Source organism: Hyla sarda, chromosome 12 (assembly GCF_029499605.1).
Source record: "Hyla sarda isolate aHylSar1 chromosome 12, aHylSar1.hap1, whole genome shotgun sequence".
Taxonomy (NCBI): Eukaryota; Metazoa; Chordata; class Amphibia; order Anura; family Hylidae; genus Hyla; species Hyla sarda.
Window position 1 is genome coordinate 33258009 of NC_079200.1, and position 19063 is coordinate 33277071.

At 42.6% G+C, this 19063-nt stretch overlaps 1 protein-coding gene across 4 annotated transcripts in view; it reads left to right on the forward strand.

The window, feature by feature from the left end:
* The window catches only part of ARHGAP23 (Rho GTPase activating protein 23), a 134273-nt gene that overhangs the window by 103564 nt on the left and 11646 nt on the right, over positions 1-19063 (forward strand). For 3 of the 4 annotated variants that reach the window (XM_056547471.1, XM_056547469.1, XM_056547470.1), the window contains exons 16-22: positions 162-317; positions 5909-5987; positions 7538-7611; positions 9968-10057; positions 11789-11914; positions 13561-13602; positions 16298-16391. In XM_056547471.1, coding sequence (XP_056403446.1) covers positions 162-317; positions 5909-5987; positions 7538-7611; positions 9968-10057; positions 11789-11914; positions 13561-13602; positions 16298-16391 — 661 coding nt within the window. Of the gene's footprint in view, positions 1-161; positions 318-5908; positions 5988-7537; positions 7612-9967; positions 10058-11788; positions 11915-13560; positions 13603-16297; positions 16392-16669; positions 16693-19063 lie in introns of all 4 variants that reach the window. The other variant, XM_056547473.1, reaches the window with a different exon arrangement.

Here is a 19063-nt window from a genome sequence, read left to right on the forward strand (position 1 = left end):
TTCAGACGGTTGGACTGATAGGGCACTCAGAAGTATTTATTGGGGTGATAGAGAACACGTGTGTGTGTTGTACATTGATGTCTCTGTTCTCCTCTACCTCTTGCTGTGAGTTTCCTTAAAGCCACAGATCTCTAATGAAATACATCCCATGTCACTTGCAGGGGGTTCCTCTGATAGTGGAAATGTGCTGTACACTGGTTGAACAGAAGGGTCTGGAGTATTTGGGAATATATCGTGTTCCTGGAAATAATGCAGTAGTGAGCAGTCTGCAAGAATATCTCAACAAGGGTCTGATTGAATCCAACATACAGGACCAGGTGAGAGAAATGGGGATGGATGGCTAAATAGGTTTTATTTTTCCTGTATTAGGCGGCATTCACACCACGTTTTTGCAATAAATTTCCTGTATACATTTTCAATTTGAAAACCGTACGGAACCGTATTAAAAACCATATGCATTGACTATCCATTGAAAACCGTATGCCAAACGATGCATCAGGTTGTGTCCGTTTTGCATCCTGTACGGTTTTGTCAGGTTTTTTCCAGTACCCAAAACTGTAGCCTACCACTGTTTTTGGTCCGGGTGAAAAACTGTATTGAAACGTATACTTTAAAATTTTTTTTTTATTGGAAGTCAATGGGAACCGTACAGAACCGTATGTGCATTTTGGTTCCATCCAGTTTTTGACTTTGCACAGTTTTTTTTCTTGGAATTTCAATCAAACAAGTGAAACTTTATTCATAATGGAGAGAAAAGTTAAAAACAAATACTTTTTTTTTCTTTAAAAAAAAACGGATGCAACCGGACATCATTTTTCAAACCATATACGGCTTAACATTTTTACAGGTTTTGATACAGTTTAGTCAGGTTTTGAGGAATCCATTTATTTTTTTTTTTAAATCAAAAACCTGATACGGGAACTGTATTGCAAAAACGTGGTGTTTTTGAGCTGCAGGCATGAACTGACAGATAATTGGGTAAGACAAATCATGTCTTTTCTATAGGAGATGGCATTTTCATAAATTGCAAAATGTAGTAACAGGCCCTACTGTGGGCATTTGCTTCAGAACACCATTATGCGTGTGCCATTGTTAGTACTGGCATGAGATCTGTATACAGTGGTCCCTCAACATACGATGGTAATCCGTTCCAAATGGACCATCGTTTGTTGAAACCATCGTATGTTGAGGGATCCTTGCAATGTAAAGTATAGGACAGTGGTCTGCAACCTGCGGACCTTCAGATGTTGCAAAACTACAACACCCAGCATGCCCGGACAGCCGTTGGCTGTCCGGGCATGCTGGGAGTTGTAGTTTTGCAACATCTGGAGGTCCGCAGGTTGAAGACCACTGGTATTGGAGGTTATACCGTCACTGCTGCCCTGGATGTCGCCTTCCATCGCTGTCGCCGCGTCCCCGGGGTGTCCCCGACGCTCCGGCAAGGCCTCTGCTTCCCCGGCATCCTCGCTCTCCGTCGCCGCCATCACGTCGCTACACACACCATTCCTATTGGATGATGGGACGGCGTGCGCAGCGACGTGATGACGACGATGGAGAGCGCTGACGATGCAGGGGATCCCGAAGAGGACGCCCCTGAGCCCCGAGGACAGGTAAGTGATCGTCAGCGGACCACACGGGGCACCGTAAACGGCTATCCGGTGGCAGCTGAAGCGGTCTGCGCTGCCGGATAGCCATTTATGCGATGGCCCCGACATACAAAAGCATCGTATGTTGATGCTGCCTCTGAGAGGCCATCGCATGTTGAAATGATCGTATGTCGGGGCCATCGTAGGTCGGGGGGTCACTGTACTTGTGAGCCTAGCTCTGAATGTCAATCATACAATGCAGGGGGACAGGAGAAGCTTGGAGGTGGGCCTTGCAGTGGCACTAAAGCTGCCCCACTCTGCCTTTTTTGGCACTTGCACCCCAGGCACAAACCTTATTTTATGGCTTACGAATATGTCATCAATTTTGGAAAGGTATGGTTCATTTTATTGCCCCATTATCTATCAGCCCATGTCTATAGGCCAGAGCATGCAGATGGGCTGACAGATTCCTTTTAACCCCTTGAACACATGACATTTTTATTATTGCATTTTATGTCTTCCACTTAGGCTTCTAAGAGTCATAATTCATTCAGTTCCCCATCTACAGAGCTATAGGAGTTCTATTTTGTGCCATAATCTGTAGTTTTATGGATAACACTTTGGCATTGAAGGGGCCATTGTGTTAAAGTTGTGTAGCCCATTAAAGGTGTAATACACATTGCACTAGTTAGAATCAATTTGGGGAGAGGATTTTATTGTATAAACTGGCATGTCAGGTCTTTATTGGTTGCATAAACAGATTATTATTGTTGCAAATTTTTGGAATATTGTTTTTATTAGACAAAGTTAAAAGATTAGAACATACAATGAATGAGCAAGAATTACATGTAAATGTGCACAACAGCGTGCCCTTAAAGGGTACCTCTCATCAAAAAAACTTTTGATATATTATAGATTAATGTATGCAGAATAACTTTACAATTGCATGTTATTAATATGCTTCTTTCTATTTGATTTTCCACTTTGAAGAAATGACCACTAGGGGTCTCCCTACCAGTCCTGGCAGCAAGCATTTCAGACTCATGCTGGAGTCCTAAACACTACGAGCTGCCAATCTGCTTTGTTCACAAAGGAGAACACTCAGAGCTGCCAGCCTGCTTTGTTCACAGCCTGTTTGGCTGTGAACAAAGCAGGCTGGCAGCTCTGAGTGTTTAGGACTCCAGCATGAGTCAGAAATGCTTGCTGACAGGACTGATCGGGAAAAATACAATAGAAAGAAGCATATTTTTCATTAACATGCTATTGGAAAGTTATTCAACATTCATTCATCTAAAATATATCAAAAGTTTATTTGATGAGAGGTACCCTTTAAAGGGAACCTATCTCTTTTAGTTATGCTGCTCTGAGACAGATCTGCTATTTCCCGACATGTCACTTTTCCAGGATACATAGCCGGATAACATATGATTGTGCAGGGTGCTGACATGCAACACGCTCTCCGATCAGACATTCACGGCCTGTACTGAGGATAGGCTATGTGTAAATATCCTGTATGTGATGAAAGGCTTGCCTCCTAAACATGAAACACTAAAAATCTAAATACATTGAGGATGTAAGGCAATATATAGGGAATATTAATGGAACCAATTTTAAGAACAGTTTGCTTCTTTTTAGCAAAACTAATCAAGAGTATAACACTCAGCGGACTGCAAAAACAAGCCTGCCCCAATACATAAACCAAAACCTATATATATCAAGTATATTGTCAGATGGAGGCCAAAAGTATATACTGCAAAAAGTCTACTACACTATCCCATGCTTCACCATGGTATCCCATATTTCGGGATCCTGTACTGTAAATAAAAAAAAAGTACCCTTTAAATGTATACTGTTTAAGGGATATCTTAGGCAGCCCCAGTGACGTCACCATCTATTTATAGACATTATCACATTAGGGTAGATGGCCCCTCAAGTTACAATATGAATTGGTTCCAGGACAACCATTGTATGTTGAAACCATTGTATGTTGAGACTATAACTCTATGGAAATCTGTTAAATGGTTCTGAAGCCCCAAAATGTGATTCAAAAGTAGAAAAAAAGTGAGGATAAAAGAAAAAATAAGTAGATAACTAATACAGATAAAGCAGATCCTTACATATAAAAGTAATAAAGATCTGCTGGGAGCTGTAATCACTGTCTATGTAGAGGACAGGCGCTTCTTCAGGGTCCTGTACAGTACACAATGTCCTAAAAAAGTAACATGGAGCCGCCCTCACCTGGAGCAGCCATCCCTGGCTCAGGTAAAGAGTAGTACAGAACGTATAATGCCTCCCTGTACTGTAGGAGGCGCTACCAGACATCAGTCAGTGCATGCACTTCAGTAATACAGGGGTTTTACCAGTAAAATGCCCATTCTGATTGGTCGGTTCTTTCAGCCATTGACATGTTTCACAGATCTGGACTGTCCGTACTTGTATGTTGAGTCTGGTTTCAAGTTACAATGGTCCAGAAAAGACCAGTGTATGTTGAGGCCATTGTAAGTTGAGGGATCACTGTATTCACACTATGGAATCTCCGCACACAATTTTGCTCAGGAATTCCACTCAGAAATTCCTCTGCATGAAGCTTAAAGAGTACCTGTCACCAAACTAAACTTTTAATATATTGTTCCTTATATAATTATAAGAGACTTATTTTATTTTTATTTTTTTTAATCAACTGTTGCCATAAAGTTAAACAGATTTGTAAGTTACTTCTATTAAAAAATCTTTATACTCCCAGTACTTTTTAGCAGCTGTATGCTACAGAGGAAATTCTTTGCTTTTTGAATTTCTTTTTTGTCTTGTCCCCACAGTGCTCTCTGCTGACACCTGATGCCTGTATCAGGAACTGTCCAGAGCAGGAGAAAAATCCCCATTGCAAACCTATGCTGCTCTGGACAGTTCTTGACACGGACAGAGGTGTCAGCAGAGAGCACTGTGGACAAGACAAAAAGAAATTCAAAAAGAAAAGAATTTTCTCTGTAGCATACAGCTATTAAAAAATACTGGAAGGGTAAAGATGTTTTAATAGAAGTAATTTACAAATCTGTTTAACTTTCTGGCACCAGTTGATTTAACTAAATATATATATATATATTTTCCACCGGAGTACCCCTTTAACCCCTTAAGGACGCAGCCCATTTGGGCCTTAAGGACGCAGACCATTTTATTTTAACGTTTTCGATTTTTACTCCTCGCCTTCAAAAAATCATAACTTTTATATTTTCATCCACAGACTAGTATGAGGGCTTGTTTTTTGCGCGACCGCAATTTTGCTAATTTTGGAAGGTTTCGTTTTCACGCCGTACAATTTACGGTAAAAATGGCTCATTTTTTGCACCGTGATCTGTACTTATTATTGATACCATATTTGCTTATATAAAACGTTTAATACATTTTTTATTAATTTTTTGGGGAATAAAATGTTATAAAAAAGCAGCTATATTTCACCGTACAGTATCATTAACATTTAATTTTAATAGTTCAGATATTTACGCACACGGTGATACCAAATATGTATATAAAATATATTTTTTAACACTTTTTGGAGGTGAAATAGGGAAAATGGGACAATTTACATTTTTATTGGGGTAGGGGGTTTTTCACTTTTTTTTTACTTTTACTTTTATTTTTACACTTTTATAGTCTCCATAGGGGACTATTTATAGCAATCACTCGATTGCTAATCCTGTTCAGTGCTATGTATAGGACATAGCACTGATCAGGGTTATCGGTCATCTTCTGCTCTGGTCTGCGGGAAGACAGATCAGAGCAGAAGACTCCCGGAAGTCAGCAGAGGCAGGTGAGGGGACCTCCGTCTGCCTTGATGGATGATCGGATCGCCGCGGCAGCGCTGCGATCAACAGCCGGGACCTGCCGCGCATGATCCGGGCATCGCTCCGATGCCCGTGGTTATGCTTAGGACGTAAATGTACGTCCTGGTGCGTTAAGTACCGCATCACCAGGACGTACATTTACGTCCTTCGTCGTTAAGGGGTTAAGTTCACCACAGAGATGCAGGATCTCTTTCCTCTCCTGAGCAGTGGTATTGCATTAGTAGTTGTCCTGATGTATACCTCAGACAGCAAACCTTAACATTATGCTTTAATAAAGTTGCTGTCTGGTTTGGACAGTATGTAGTTCAGAAGTCCCCCAAAACTTGCTGATTGTGGGGGGCAACCTTTTATAATTTGGTGACTGTAAGGTGTTCTGAATGATGTGAACCCCACGATTACCACAACATTGTTAATTTTATAAGATATTGTCTGAACTCTACAACCTGTAAGTATTTGTCTGATCTCATTATTATGTGCTTTCAGCGCTGGCAGGACTTGAACGTGGTCAGCAGTTTGCTAAAATTATTCTTCAGAAAGCTGCCTGAACCCCTCTTCACTGACGGTGAGTTTGATAGCTCATGTCCAATATGATCAGTGAGAAGTAGTATAACTGTAGGCAGGAATCACATGATGCTCACTGATGTTGATGCAGAATAAAATGATTAGTGAGAAGTAGTATAACTATAGGTAGGAATCACTGGGGAATCACATGATGCTCACGGATATTGATGCAGAATAAAATGATCAGTGAGAAGTAGTATAACTATAGGTAGGAATCACTTGGCAATCACATGATGCTCACTGATATTGATGCAGAATAAAATGATCAGTGAGAAGTAGTATAACTATAGGTAGGAATCACTGGGGAATCACAGGATGCTCACTGATATTGATGCAGAATAAAATGATCAGTGAGAAGTAGTATAACTAATACTATAGGTAGGAATCACTGGGGAATCACATGATGCTCACGGATATTGATGCAGAATAAAATGATCAGTGAGAAGTAGTATAACTATAGGTAGGAATCACTTGGCAATCACATGATGCTCACTGATATTGATACAGAATAAAATGATCAGTGAGTAGTAGTATAACTATAGGTAGGAATCACTGGGGAATCACATGATGCTCACGGATATTGATGCAGAATAAAATGATCCGTGAGAAGTAGTATAACTATAGGTAGGAATCACTGGGGAATCACATGATGCTCACTGATATTGATGCAGAATAAAATGATCTGAGTGTGTTTACCCAAGACCAGTGTTTCCCTATGATTGTGCCTCCAGCTGTTGCAAAACTACAACCCCAAGCATGCTCGGAGTTGTAGTTTTGCAACAGCTGGAGGTACACTCTGATAGGGAAACCCTGCCCTAGACCATGCACTGATTTGCACATAGTATGGGTTTTCCTATAGTTTACCTTCAGTGAAGTTGTTTTTCCCAACAAAAGGATGTGAGGAAATTGCATAGTTAGGAATTGTTAAATACGTTTTTATTTAAAGGGGTACTCCGGTGGAATTTTTTTTTTATTTTTATATATATATTTTTTTAAATCAACCGGTGCCAGAAAGTTAAACAGATTTGTAAATGACTTCTATTAAAAAATCTTTACCCTTCCAGTACTTTTTAGCAGCTGTATGCTACAGAGGAAATTATTTTTTGTCTTGTCCACAGTGCTCTCTGCTGACACCTCTGTCCGTGTCAGGAACTGTCCAGAGCAGCATAGGTTTGCCATGGGGATTTTCTCCTGCTCTGGACAGTTCCTGACACAGACAGAGGTGTCAACAGAGAGCACTGTGGACAAAACAAAAAAGAAATTCAAAAAGAAAAGAATTTCCTCTGTAGCATACAGCTGCTAAAAAGTACTGGAAGGGTAAAGATTTTTTTTTTAATGGAAGTCATTTACAAATCTGTTTAACTTTCTGGCACCGGTTGATTTAAAAAAAATAAATAAAATAAAAAATGTTTTCCATGTTTTCCACCGGAGTACCCCTTTAACATTTACCCATAAACCTTAGGACCATTCTTATCCCCCTATATGTGAACAGTTTTTTAGGACCACCACTGTGGTAACTGTCTTTTAACGGTGTCATCTGTTTCTTTTAAGACAAGTACAACGAATTTATAGAAGCAAATCGCTTAGAGGATTCCAGGGAGAGGATGAAGAGACTTCGCAAACTGGTACATTTTCCTCTGATTCTCAACATGTCATCATTTTATTTGTGCCATTTTTTTTAGGCAAAATGACTTTTTGGTGAATTTTTGCACAAAGCTAATTTTTCACTTTTATACCCCTGCTACGCCATGCCCACTTAGTGTTTTATTTTGTTAAAATTTGGGTAGGGCTTGGTGGGAAGGGGGGCAACACATTTACAATAATTTACACCAGAAATCTATGCCAGCTCATAGCGGATTTAGGTTACTTAGGCTGCTACACGGGCATTGGATTGATGGGGAGTAGAGATGAGCGAACTTACAGTAAATTCGATTCATCACGTACTTCTCGGCTCGGCAGTTGATGACTTTTCCTGCATAAATTAGTTCAGCTTTCAGGTGCTCCCGTGGGCTGGAAAAGGTGGATACAGTCCTAGGAGACTCTTTCCTAGGACTGTATCCACATTTTCCAGCCCACCGGAGCACCGGAAAGCTGAACACAATTATGCAGGAAAGGCATCAACTGCCGAGCTGAGAAGTTCGTGACGAATCGAATTTACTGTAAGTTCGCTCATCTCTAATGGGGAGGATGGCACCTCTTGATAGATCTGGCACATCTGACCTCAGTTGGCTTTAAAGGGGTACTCCACTGGAAAAAAAAATTTTTTTTTCATCAACTGGTGCCAGAAAGTTAGAGATTAGTAAATGACTTCTATTAAAAAATCTTAATCTATCCAGTACTTATCAGCTGCTGTATGCTCCACAGGAAGTTCTTTTCTTTTTGAATTTCTTTTCTGTCTGTCCATAGTGCTCTCTGCTCCCCCCCCAGATCACCAGAATTACTATAATGAGAACAGATAAGATCCACCTAAGGAAATCTTAAATGTTCAATCATGAGCCCATACATCAGTGTTTCCCAACCAGGGTGCCTCCAGCTGTTGCAAAACTGCGACTCTCAGCATGCCCGGACAGCCTTTGGCTTTACTATTATGAGAGCACATCAGATCCACCTAAGGAAATCTATAAATATTCAATCATGAGCCCATACATAAGTGTTTCCCTACCAGGGTGCCTCCAGCTTTTGCAAAACTACAACTCCCAGCAAGCCAAAGGCTGTCCGGGCATGCTGGGCGTTGTAGTTTTGCAACAGCTGGAGGCACCCTGGTTGGGAAACACTGCCATAGATGATGATGTTGTATTGTTTATTGAGTTTATAGATTTTGTTACAAAAACATGTTCCTATATTGTTTGTATTAAAAAAAAATATATATATATTTAAATTTAAAAACTAAATAAAAACTGCTATAAGGGTTGGTTTAAAGGGATATTCCAGGAAAAAAAACTTTTCTTTTTTTTTTTTTTTAATATCAACTGGTTACAGAAACTTAAACAGATTTGTAAATGATTTCTATTAAAAAATCTTAATCCTTTCAGTACTTATGAGCTTCTGAAGTTAAGGTTGTTCTTTTCTGTCTAAGTGCTCTCTGATGACACGTGTCTCGGGAAACGCCCAGTTTAGAAACAAATTCCCATAGCAAACCTCTTCTACACTGGGCGGTTCCCGAGACACGTGTCATCAGAGAGTACTTAGACAGAAAAGAACAACTCAACTTCAGAAGCTCTGAAAGGATTAAGATTTTTTAATAGAAGTAATTTACAAATCTGTTTAACTTTCTGGAGCCAGTTGAGATATATATATATATATAAGTTTTTCCTGGAATACCCCTTTAAAGCCTCTTTCACACTATGAAATAGTTCCGTTTAGGAACTTCCGTCACAAATTCCGTCACTATATCGGCGAAACGCGGCTGTTAAAAAACCCCTGACTGCCGTGACGAAATCACATTGCAGCCTATGGGGTTTTGTAACTGCCCGTTTGCACCCGCATATGCCCGTAATTCATTACGGGCGTTATACAGTGACGGGACATCGTGGCGGAAAAATTACTGCATGCAGTATACGGGTGCAAACGGGCAGTTACAAAACCCCATATGTCTGATGAAGCTGCTGTTGCAGTGAAACGCGTTGCATGATGGGAGAATAAACTACCTTGCTTTTATCCATTGGTTTGCATCACTTGTGTCCAGCGCCACGCACAGACCGGTGTTCCTCTTTGAAGCTATCCACTCGATCTCCACAAAACCCCATAGGCTGCAATGCGATTTAGTCACGGCCATCAGGGGGTTTTGTAACAGCCGGATTTCGACGATATAGTGACGGAACTTCTGACGGAAGTTCCTAAACGGAACAATTTCATAGTGTGGAAGAGGCCTTACACACAGCATTTTGTGGCAGTTTCCTAACCGCTAATGGGTGATAGTTGTTCGGCATTTGACTTTCTCTGATTCCTCAAGGGAATTTTTAATTTTTTTTTTCACTTCAGATTAAAGAACTCCCCTCATACTATTATGAAACGCTGAGCTTCTTGGTTCGTCACCTGAAGACTGTGGCGGATCACTCAGAGAAGAACAAGGTGAGGAAGCGGGGTCCCTGAAGGTACATGTATTGTGTGATAATGCATAACAGGACAGGAGACCTACATAGAGGGACATTTATCAAGGTTTGCTGATGTATTCCTTATTTTAGTAATTTTTATTTTTATTTTTTTCTTATGTGCGATTTATTTATCAACTGCTTTCATCCTGTTGATAATTTTCTTTCACGGAAGCAATTTTTTCCTTTTTTACTTTGGTAGTAGCTTTTTCTGCTCCATGTTTGAGCTGGAGTAAATTTAGTCAATTTTTAACCTTGTTGCGACTTTTTTTTTGCGCAGTTGCGACTGTCGTAGTTAATAAATACCAGACTACCCCGTAGTCCATTTTAAAATTATTACTACGTAGTTAAGTTTTGGAAAAAATTGTTTTTCTCGCTTTCCAGTCAAAATGTCACGCACAAAAAATCGCGTAGTCGCAGGTGCCACATTTTTAGAAAAAAAAAATTTCACTAAATGGCTTGATAAATGTCTGTCATAGAGCGATACAAGTCATGAACAAGGTACACCTATAATAAACTCATGTTCTCGTCAGACCGGGCTGTAAGGATTGATTCTGTGGGATACATTTTGGGGTTCACTATCTATAGACTATGATTATGGCAGTGACCATCGCCGCTTCATAAGTTCATGTTCACTCTTTTTTTGAATTCCTGCTACACCTGTAATTGTAACTTGAAGGCAATGTCCACACACATTTTTTGTGTCCTTTCTTTTCCTAAAATAACAGCTGCTACGCCGGTGACCCAACCCATAGTGTGCATCCAGCTGTTTCCGCCCCTGCCCTGCTCGCAGCAGCAATCCACCGCTCCGAGCAGCCATACAGGGGCCTGCGAGTCGCCGCGCACATGTGCAGTGTACTAAGACATCATGGCTGCTCTGTGATGTCTGACTACACTGCTGTGCACTTGGCGACTTGCAGGCCCCTGTGTGGCTGCTCGGATTAGCGGATTGCTGCAGGCCAGGGGGTGGAAACAGCTGGAGGCACACTATAGGTCGGGTCACCAGCGGATCCGCAGTGTAAAATACGCTGCGGATCCATTACGTGTGACCCTACCCTTAAAGTGATTATATTTGCTCCCCAAGAAAGACAGATTTCCCGCATAGTTCCGTTTTGTTGTGTGTTCAGGATTTCCCAGGGAAATGACAGGTTTCTGTTTTTTTGGTGCAAACTTTAGCACAAAACACAAGTGCCGTGCACCACAAAAAAATCCCAAATGCACGCGTTACCAGCAGTTTTCCTGTTGAGCTCAGTAATTGGAAAAAGCTGTGGTAACTGGTACAAAAGCCAATTTGGGAAATAAAATAAAAAAAACCTGTGCAGAGGAAAAATGGTACAGTTGCCCATAACAACCAAACACATTTATTTTTATTTTTCATAGGCCTTTTTACAAATGAAAGAAGCAATCTGATTGGTTTCTATGGGCAATTGCACCACTTTTGATCTGCACAGATGGCAGATTTTGCTGGATCCATAACAATATAATTTTTTGTTTGGATTTATTGCAAAATTTCACTTCCCCATGTTATCTGTAACATAATATTGACATGTTGAGTATTCAAAATACAGTTTGCTGGTCAATCTCTATTTCCTCATCCACATGTTGCTACCGATACATAGATTTTTATATGCAAATCCACTGCAGAAAATCTCAGGCTTACAGTATATGGTACATGTGAATATCCTCTAACACACTCTCTTCTACCCTACAGATGGAGCCCAGGAATCTGGCCTTAGTCTTTGGTCCTACACTTGTTCGCACCTCTGAAGACAACATGACAGACATGGTGACACACATGCCAGACCGCTATAAGATTGTAGAAACGCTTATCCAACATGTGAGTAGAAAACACATTTACATTAGGGATGTAAGATTATCTCGATTTTTTCACTTGGCGATACTGAATCGATTCAAAATATTTTTGAATCGATTCTTTTAGGGATGTGGAATTTGTATCTCCTGACGCCCGGAACAGCATGTCCCGGGCATCAGGAGATACAAGTTCCACATTTGTGGAGCCGGGCAGGCCGGATCTGACGCGGCAGCGCTCTGGGTGTATGGAGCGGGCTCCGACTCCTGCCCGCTCCATACTCTGCAGCCCCCGGCTGTTCTCAGTAGCCGGGGGGTCGCGGCTAATAGCCAGCATGCGGCGATCGCCGCTGCTGGCTATTAAAGGAGTAGTCCGGCGCGCACTTTTCTCATTTTATCCCGTCCGGGCTGCAAAATAAAGGAAAACACATTTTCTCTTACCTGCCAACGAGCCCCCGGAGCTCCGGTACACTCCGGTACAGGTGTTCGGTCCCCGGGCTGTATTCTTCTTACTTCCTGTTAGCCCGGCACGTCACACGGAGCTTCAGCCTATCACCGGCCGCAGCGATGTCCCGCCTCGGCTGTTGATAGGCTGAAGCTACGTGTGACATGCCGGGCTAACAGGAAGTAAGAAGAATACAGCCCTGGGACCGAACACCTGTACCGGAGTGTACCGGAGCTCCGGGGGCTCGTTGGCAGGTAAGAGAAAGTGTGTTTTATATTATTTTGCAGCCCGGACGGGATAAAATGAGAAAAGTGCGCGCCGAACTACTAGATCGCCGCTGTCAAAGCTGACAGCGGCGTCTAAAGGGATCTGTGAATGCTCCCTGGTAGGCGATGTATCTAGATATATCGCAATGTATCGTCACCTAGACGGTATCGCGATATATCGGGATATATCGAATCGCCACACTGGTATCGCGATTCGAATCGTATCGCCAAATTCTTGGCGATTCACACCCTTAATTTACATGGCTTCCCTATATTTTTGCCAAGATCAGATCTGTTTGGTTAAACAAGTATTGGATAGAGGATTGGACCCCTGCAAGCCCTGCTTAAACGAAGTACAACTACATGTGGGATTATTGAACAATTGATTTTAATATATAGGAACACTTGAAGATACTTAAAATAAAAACGTTATCTAATGAGGAACGTCTGAACATTGCTGAGTTTTGCGCTCCATAGAGCTCTCGTACTCCCACGATCAGCTTTTACGTTGTATTCCCAACTCCCGAAACTATACCCCAAGTTCTGTGGTCAGAGAAAGAGCCTGAATGCTCTATGACTTCATTTTGTCACCATGAGCTGTGTATAATGCTTATTTATTTGATGTGTCTTAAAGGGGTACTCCACTGCTTAGCGTTTGGTACAAACTGTTCCGAACGCTGGAGCTGGCAGCTTGTAACGTCATAGCCCCGCCTCCATGACATCACGCCCCGCCCCTCAATGCAAGTCTATGGGAGGGGGCGTGGCAGCTGCCACGCCCCCTCCCATAGACTTGCATTGAGGGGGCGGGGCTATGACGTCACGAGCTCCCGGCGCGCGCTCCAGCGTTTGGAACAATCTGTTCCAAATGCTGAGCAGCGGACTACCCCTTAAACAATTATATATCTACTTAATGTACCTGCTCTTTTGCTCTGCAGTAACCTTTCCTGTCTCTCTCTCTTCCAGGCTGACTGGTTCTTTAGTGATGAGCATGAAAAAGCTGAAAAGGTAAATACACCCAGGGTAATATACAGAAATGTATAACATCAAGGTTATTTAATAGGTTGTTACATGACGAAGATCCCAGTGATTGAAGCCCCTATTTACCAGATGCTCAACCACTGTCCTACTAAATTAACTAATTTAAATGACTCCTCTCAATAAAATCACTAAAACCCAGGGCCTAAGCCCGGGGCACAAGATTCCTTTAATGATAATACCGCCCCCCCCCCCCCTTTATTCTTGTTGTTAAAACATAACTTTTATTTCCTAATATTAAGATAACTGTGACAAGTGATTTAAAACCAAGTAACCAGCTCCAGAAATATAAATCAATGGAGGGACGAACCCTCTGTCTGATAGTTATAAGGGTCTGCAGACACCCTATTAATCTGGACAAGCTGGATTACTATATTAAAAAACACAAGTAATTGCCGCCCTCTACTAGTTTCGGAGCATCAGCGCCATCCTCAGGAGGAAAATGTGGACTCCTGAGGACATTTGCCAAAACTAGTAGAGGGCGGCAATTACTTGTGGTTTTTAATATAGTAATCCAGCTTGTCCAGATTAATAGGGTGTCTGCAGACCCTTATAACTATCAGACAGAGGGTTCGGCCCTCCATTGATTTATATTTCTGGAGCTGGTTACTTGGTTTTAAATGGGAAGTCCAGTGCTAAAAAACTTAACCCCTATCCTAAGGATAAGGCATAAGTTTTAGATCACGGGGGGTCCGAATACATCGCTATGGCAGAGCCGGAGATTGCCAAAGGCAGTGCTCTTCCGTGGTCAACACGCCCCCTTCTCGCAGGCTGCCGGGGCCCCATTCAGAAGATCGCGGGGGGCCCCAGTGGTTGGACCCCCCCCGCAATCTGAAACTTATCCCCTATGCTTAGGATAGGGGATACGTTTTTTTCAGCACTGGATATTAGTGCTGGGCGGTATACCGGTATGAACCGGACACCGTTTTTTTTTTTTCTCCCACGGTATGGATTTTTGCCCATACCACTATACCGGTTGGGCCCCTCCCCCACCCTCCGAGTCAAAAAAAAAATTTAAGCTTACCCGTAATGGGGGTGGTCCTGGCCATCCATCCTTCCTGTAGTGTCCGGCGGCATTCCAGGTGGAGGGTGAACCGGTCCGGGCTGTCCTTCTTCTCCGGGGTCCTCTTCTCCACTCCGGGCAGGCTCTGGCCTAGTACGCTGCATAGACGCTGCTACGCCGTGACGTCAGGTGTGTCGCTGCACAGCGGCGTCTATGCAGCGTTACTAGGCCAGAGCATGTCCGGAGTGGAGAAGAGGACCCCAGGAGAAGGACAGCCCGGACCGGTTCACCCTCCACCTGGAATGCCGCCGGACACTACAGGAAGGATGGATGGCCCGGACCACCCTTCCCAGACGGTCCCTGCAGCAACTGGGAAGGTGAGTCAGGGTTCTGGGATGGACAGGGATCTGTATAATATACTATACCTACAGTAGGCCCTCCAGCTGTTGAGGCCCTCCAGCTGTTGCAAAACTACAACTCCCAGCATGCCCGGACAGCCAACGGCTGTCCGGTCATGCTGGGAGTAGTAGTTTTGCAACAGCTGGAGGCACCCCTAGTTGGGAAACACTGACCTATACTATATACTACTATATAGTCCAACATGCTGGGAGTTGTAGTTTTGCAACAGCTGGAGGCACCCCTAGTTGGGAAACACTGACCTATACTATACACTACTAAATAGTCCAACATGCTGGGAGTTGTAGTTTTGCAACAGCTGGAGGCACCCCTAGTTGGGAAACACTGACCTATACTATACACTACTATATAGTCCAACATGCTGGGAGTTGTAGTTTTGCAACGGCTGGAGGCTGTAGGGTTGTTTGTTACATCTATTTAAAAGGGTACTCCACTGCCCCAGTGTTCAGATCATTTAGTTCCAAAAGCCCATTTAGTTCCGCTACGTCACCTCCATGCAAGTCTCAATGTAAAAAAAAGAAATACCGTGAAATACCGTGATACTTTAGAAAAACACAGTGATACTCCTTTTTTGTCATATCGCCCAGCACTACTGGATATCTCCTTTAAATCACTTGTCACAGTTATCTTAATATTAAGCAATAAAAGTTATGTTTTAACAACAAGAATAAAAAAAAGGGGGGGGGGGGTTATTATCATTAAAGGAATCTTGTGCCCCGGGCTTAGACCCTGGGTTTTAGTAATTTGATTTAATTGTGGTTCCTGTCCCACCTTGGGGGTTAATTGTGTTTGACTCCTCTCAATAAGATACATGGACTGGTCAGGAAAAAATTCTGCTATCAGTTTGCATGAGATTCCCCCAGTTTAATAATGGTATTGTCTGACTTATTTTAGGTGGCTAGAATTTGTATTAGAATGACACAGCTTCATAAGACCACCACTTTGAGAAGTGTACCCCTTTATGTATAATGGCCTCCTTCTGTCAGATGATTACTCCTGTAGAAGGCCATTATTCAGTGTAATTACGGGCTTCCATTTGTTCGTTGGGGATTACAATATAGTTAAGATACAGACAGTAAATGGACATTATTTCACCTTCCACCCAGGAGAGCTGGTAAAGTGCAAGTGACCATGTAACCCTTTCATGTCCAGTGTTTAGGGCTGTACATTTAGGGCTGTACATTTAGGGCTGTACATTTAGGGCTGTTGCTTTTCTCCATACTTATTCTGTGTTTTGTCTTTTAGACTCCAGTAGATGAGTCGGATGCACAGTCTGTACCAAATATCGAACACCTTCTGCCAAACATTGGACGGACAATAGCACCAGGAGACACCTCAGGTAACTCCTCCTGTCATCATTACCAAGAAGGAACAGTAGAATTGTGAGGACACAATAGTCTTAGAATGTTTTATTCATGTATAGAATATCCAGCATGTCTTATGACTGTCTATTATACATGTGACACTGCTGGCCGTCTTTACTAGTCACGTCATTCATCTTATGGTGTAAACACAAAGGCCTGATCCACCCTGGCATCTTGTGACTTGAAATAATTCCCAGCCTTTTTTCCTCTCCCCCTTCTCCCAATATCTGTCCTCCTCCTCCTCTTCTCTCAGCGGATCTTCAGCAGCCGTGAACGGTATGGTTGGTTTCTGGCGCTTTCCCTCCTAATCACTTTGGATGGTTGCAAGAGAGATGCCTAATATATCACATATAAATGTAGGACTGTAGAGATGGATAGAGACAGATGGAACTGGAGCCCGGGCAGAGGATTACCTGTCCAAACCAGAGACAAAATATCTAAAATTGCAAAAAAAAGAATAAGTCCTTTTGTTTTGCTGTTTACTGAAGAGTGGCAGCAGGAAAGACTCCCGTACATCTCTCTTGCCTCCACCCATTGCCCAGGGATTTAACACTTATGGCTCTTACTGTGTGGCATTGTCACGCTAATGTCCTGTGTTATTGCTGCTCTCACATACTTACAGAGCGGCCCCAGCAAGGTATCTGCAGGCTCCTCCATATCCCACATATACAGTGTCTCCTGAATATGCACTCAATATCCTTTATTTATTCTTTATTCATTCTTTGATTTTTCCACCTTGAATACGTTTTTCTTATACATCCTCATACTTCTTTTCATAGGAGGCATATATTGCAAAAATGGGCACCTTTGGGGAACTCCTAATATGTCCTAATGAAGCTTAGCTACCCACTTAGCTGGTAACCAAACATGTCAGCCTTTTCTGCCTCAAAGGGATATTACCATCTCAGATTTTTATGGCATATTCACAATGTCCCGTAAGTGAGATGAAATAAGAGAGGACAATAAGAAAGCCTGCTCTCTTCTACTCCTCTTATAGGTCAGCAGGTCACCTCACCATACTTTCTCCTTATGGATGGTGGCATCTTGGGACATGATGGAGGACCCATGTTCATGACATAGGTGGATATGCCATAAATGTTAAATGATATCTGTGGTGCAATATAACTTTTCCCCCTATCCGAAGGAATGGAGATAAGTTATAGATCGCGGGGGGGGGGGGGGGGGGGGGGGGGTCCGAGCGTTGGGGGCCCCCCGCAATCTCCTGGAGGGGGCCCCGGCAGTCTGCAGGAAGTGCAGTTTCGTACCCAGCAGAAAGCCTCGGCAGACATGCCCCCTCAATGTATCTCTATGGGGTACATGGAGGGGGCGTGTTGGCCGCCGCGTCATGCAGGGGCAGAACACCCCCTTTCCAGCATACTGCCGCGGCCCCGTCCAGGAGATCACGGGGGGCCCCAGCGCTCGGACCCCCCATCCTTCAGATAGGGGATAAGTTATATTGCGCTACAGATCTCCTTTAAAGGTGGGAAGACCCCTTTAATTAGTTGTAGGTGTACTGCATGGACATGGCCAGATATTGATGGTGTGGATGGAAATACTCCTTTATTGAGTTGTTTTGGCTCCCAATCAGCATTTCTTTGGATTATTTGGCGAGTCCCACTGCCCTCACCTGTACATCTTTGACAGAGACTGAAACGTATAACGTCTCACAGTTTACCTCCCCATATATCCTTATGTCTTATTTGTACCTGCTCCCATTTCTTCCCACCCACTGCTCTTTTCACCATCACGTCTGAATTGTAGGACTGAATTTTCCTTTGCTTTTAGTTTTGTTTTTTATGCTGGAAATATAGTGAGCTGGATATAGAATTGATAAAGAAGATTTCCTTTGGCAATATTAATACATTTTGAGAAACATGTTTAAATTGCATATCAAATGCACAGCAGACTAAAAGGGTACCTGTTTTTAACAAATCAAAAAAAAAAAAAAAATCATTAGTCTCACTGTGTCATGTCAGAAATTTTGAATAACTGGGGTCATAGGGGGAGTTTTATAAAGACCTGTTCTACGAAAATGTTGACCAGTTGCCCATAGCAACCAAACAGATCGCTTCTTTTTTTAAATTTTTTTTTTTTATATATTTTTATTGGAAATGTTCAGGTTTACAACCAAAAACAATTACACGCCAGGACTTTACCGGGACAGTGACAGACAGGTGGATACAATTGGCATTTAGGTTGAAAGCAATATATAGTCAGGTGAGAACAGACAACAACTGTGAACAACCTCCCTTCCCCCCCCATGAGAAAGCTAAACAATGCCAATTGTAATAATTCGCCCTAGCTATGAATGTGCTGTATCAGTAGTTCAAAAAGCATCGGAAAGGGAAACGCAGCCTGGCTCAAAGACAAGAAGCAAGCACACCATAAAAATTAGGGAGTCAGTAATCTACCCAAAGACCCAGAGATGGCCCTCGTCAGGTACCCTTTCGTGTCCCGGAAAGGCCTCATCACTTTGGCAATTTCATCATCTGTCAAAAATGCTGTAATAAAAGTACGCCATTTTAAAAAAAAAAAAAAGCTTTTGCCGATTTTTTTTTTTGTCCTACGAAGGTCAGTCAGGTCAGAGAAGAGATATTGTTTCATGCGGTCCATAACCTCTGACACCGTGGACATGTCTGGTTTCAGC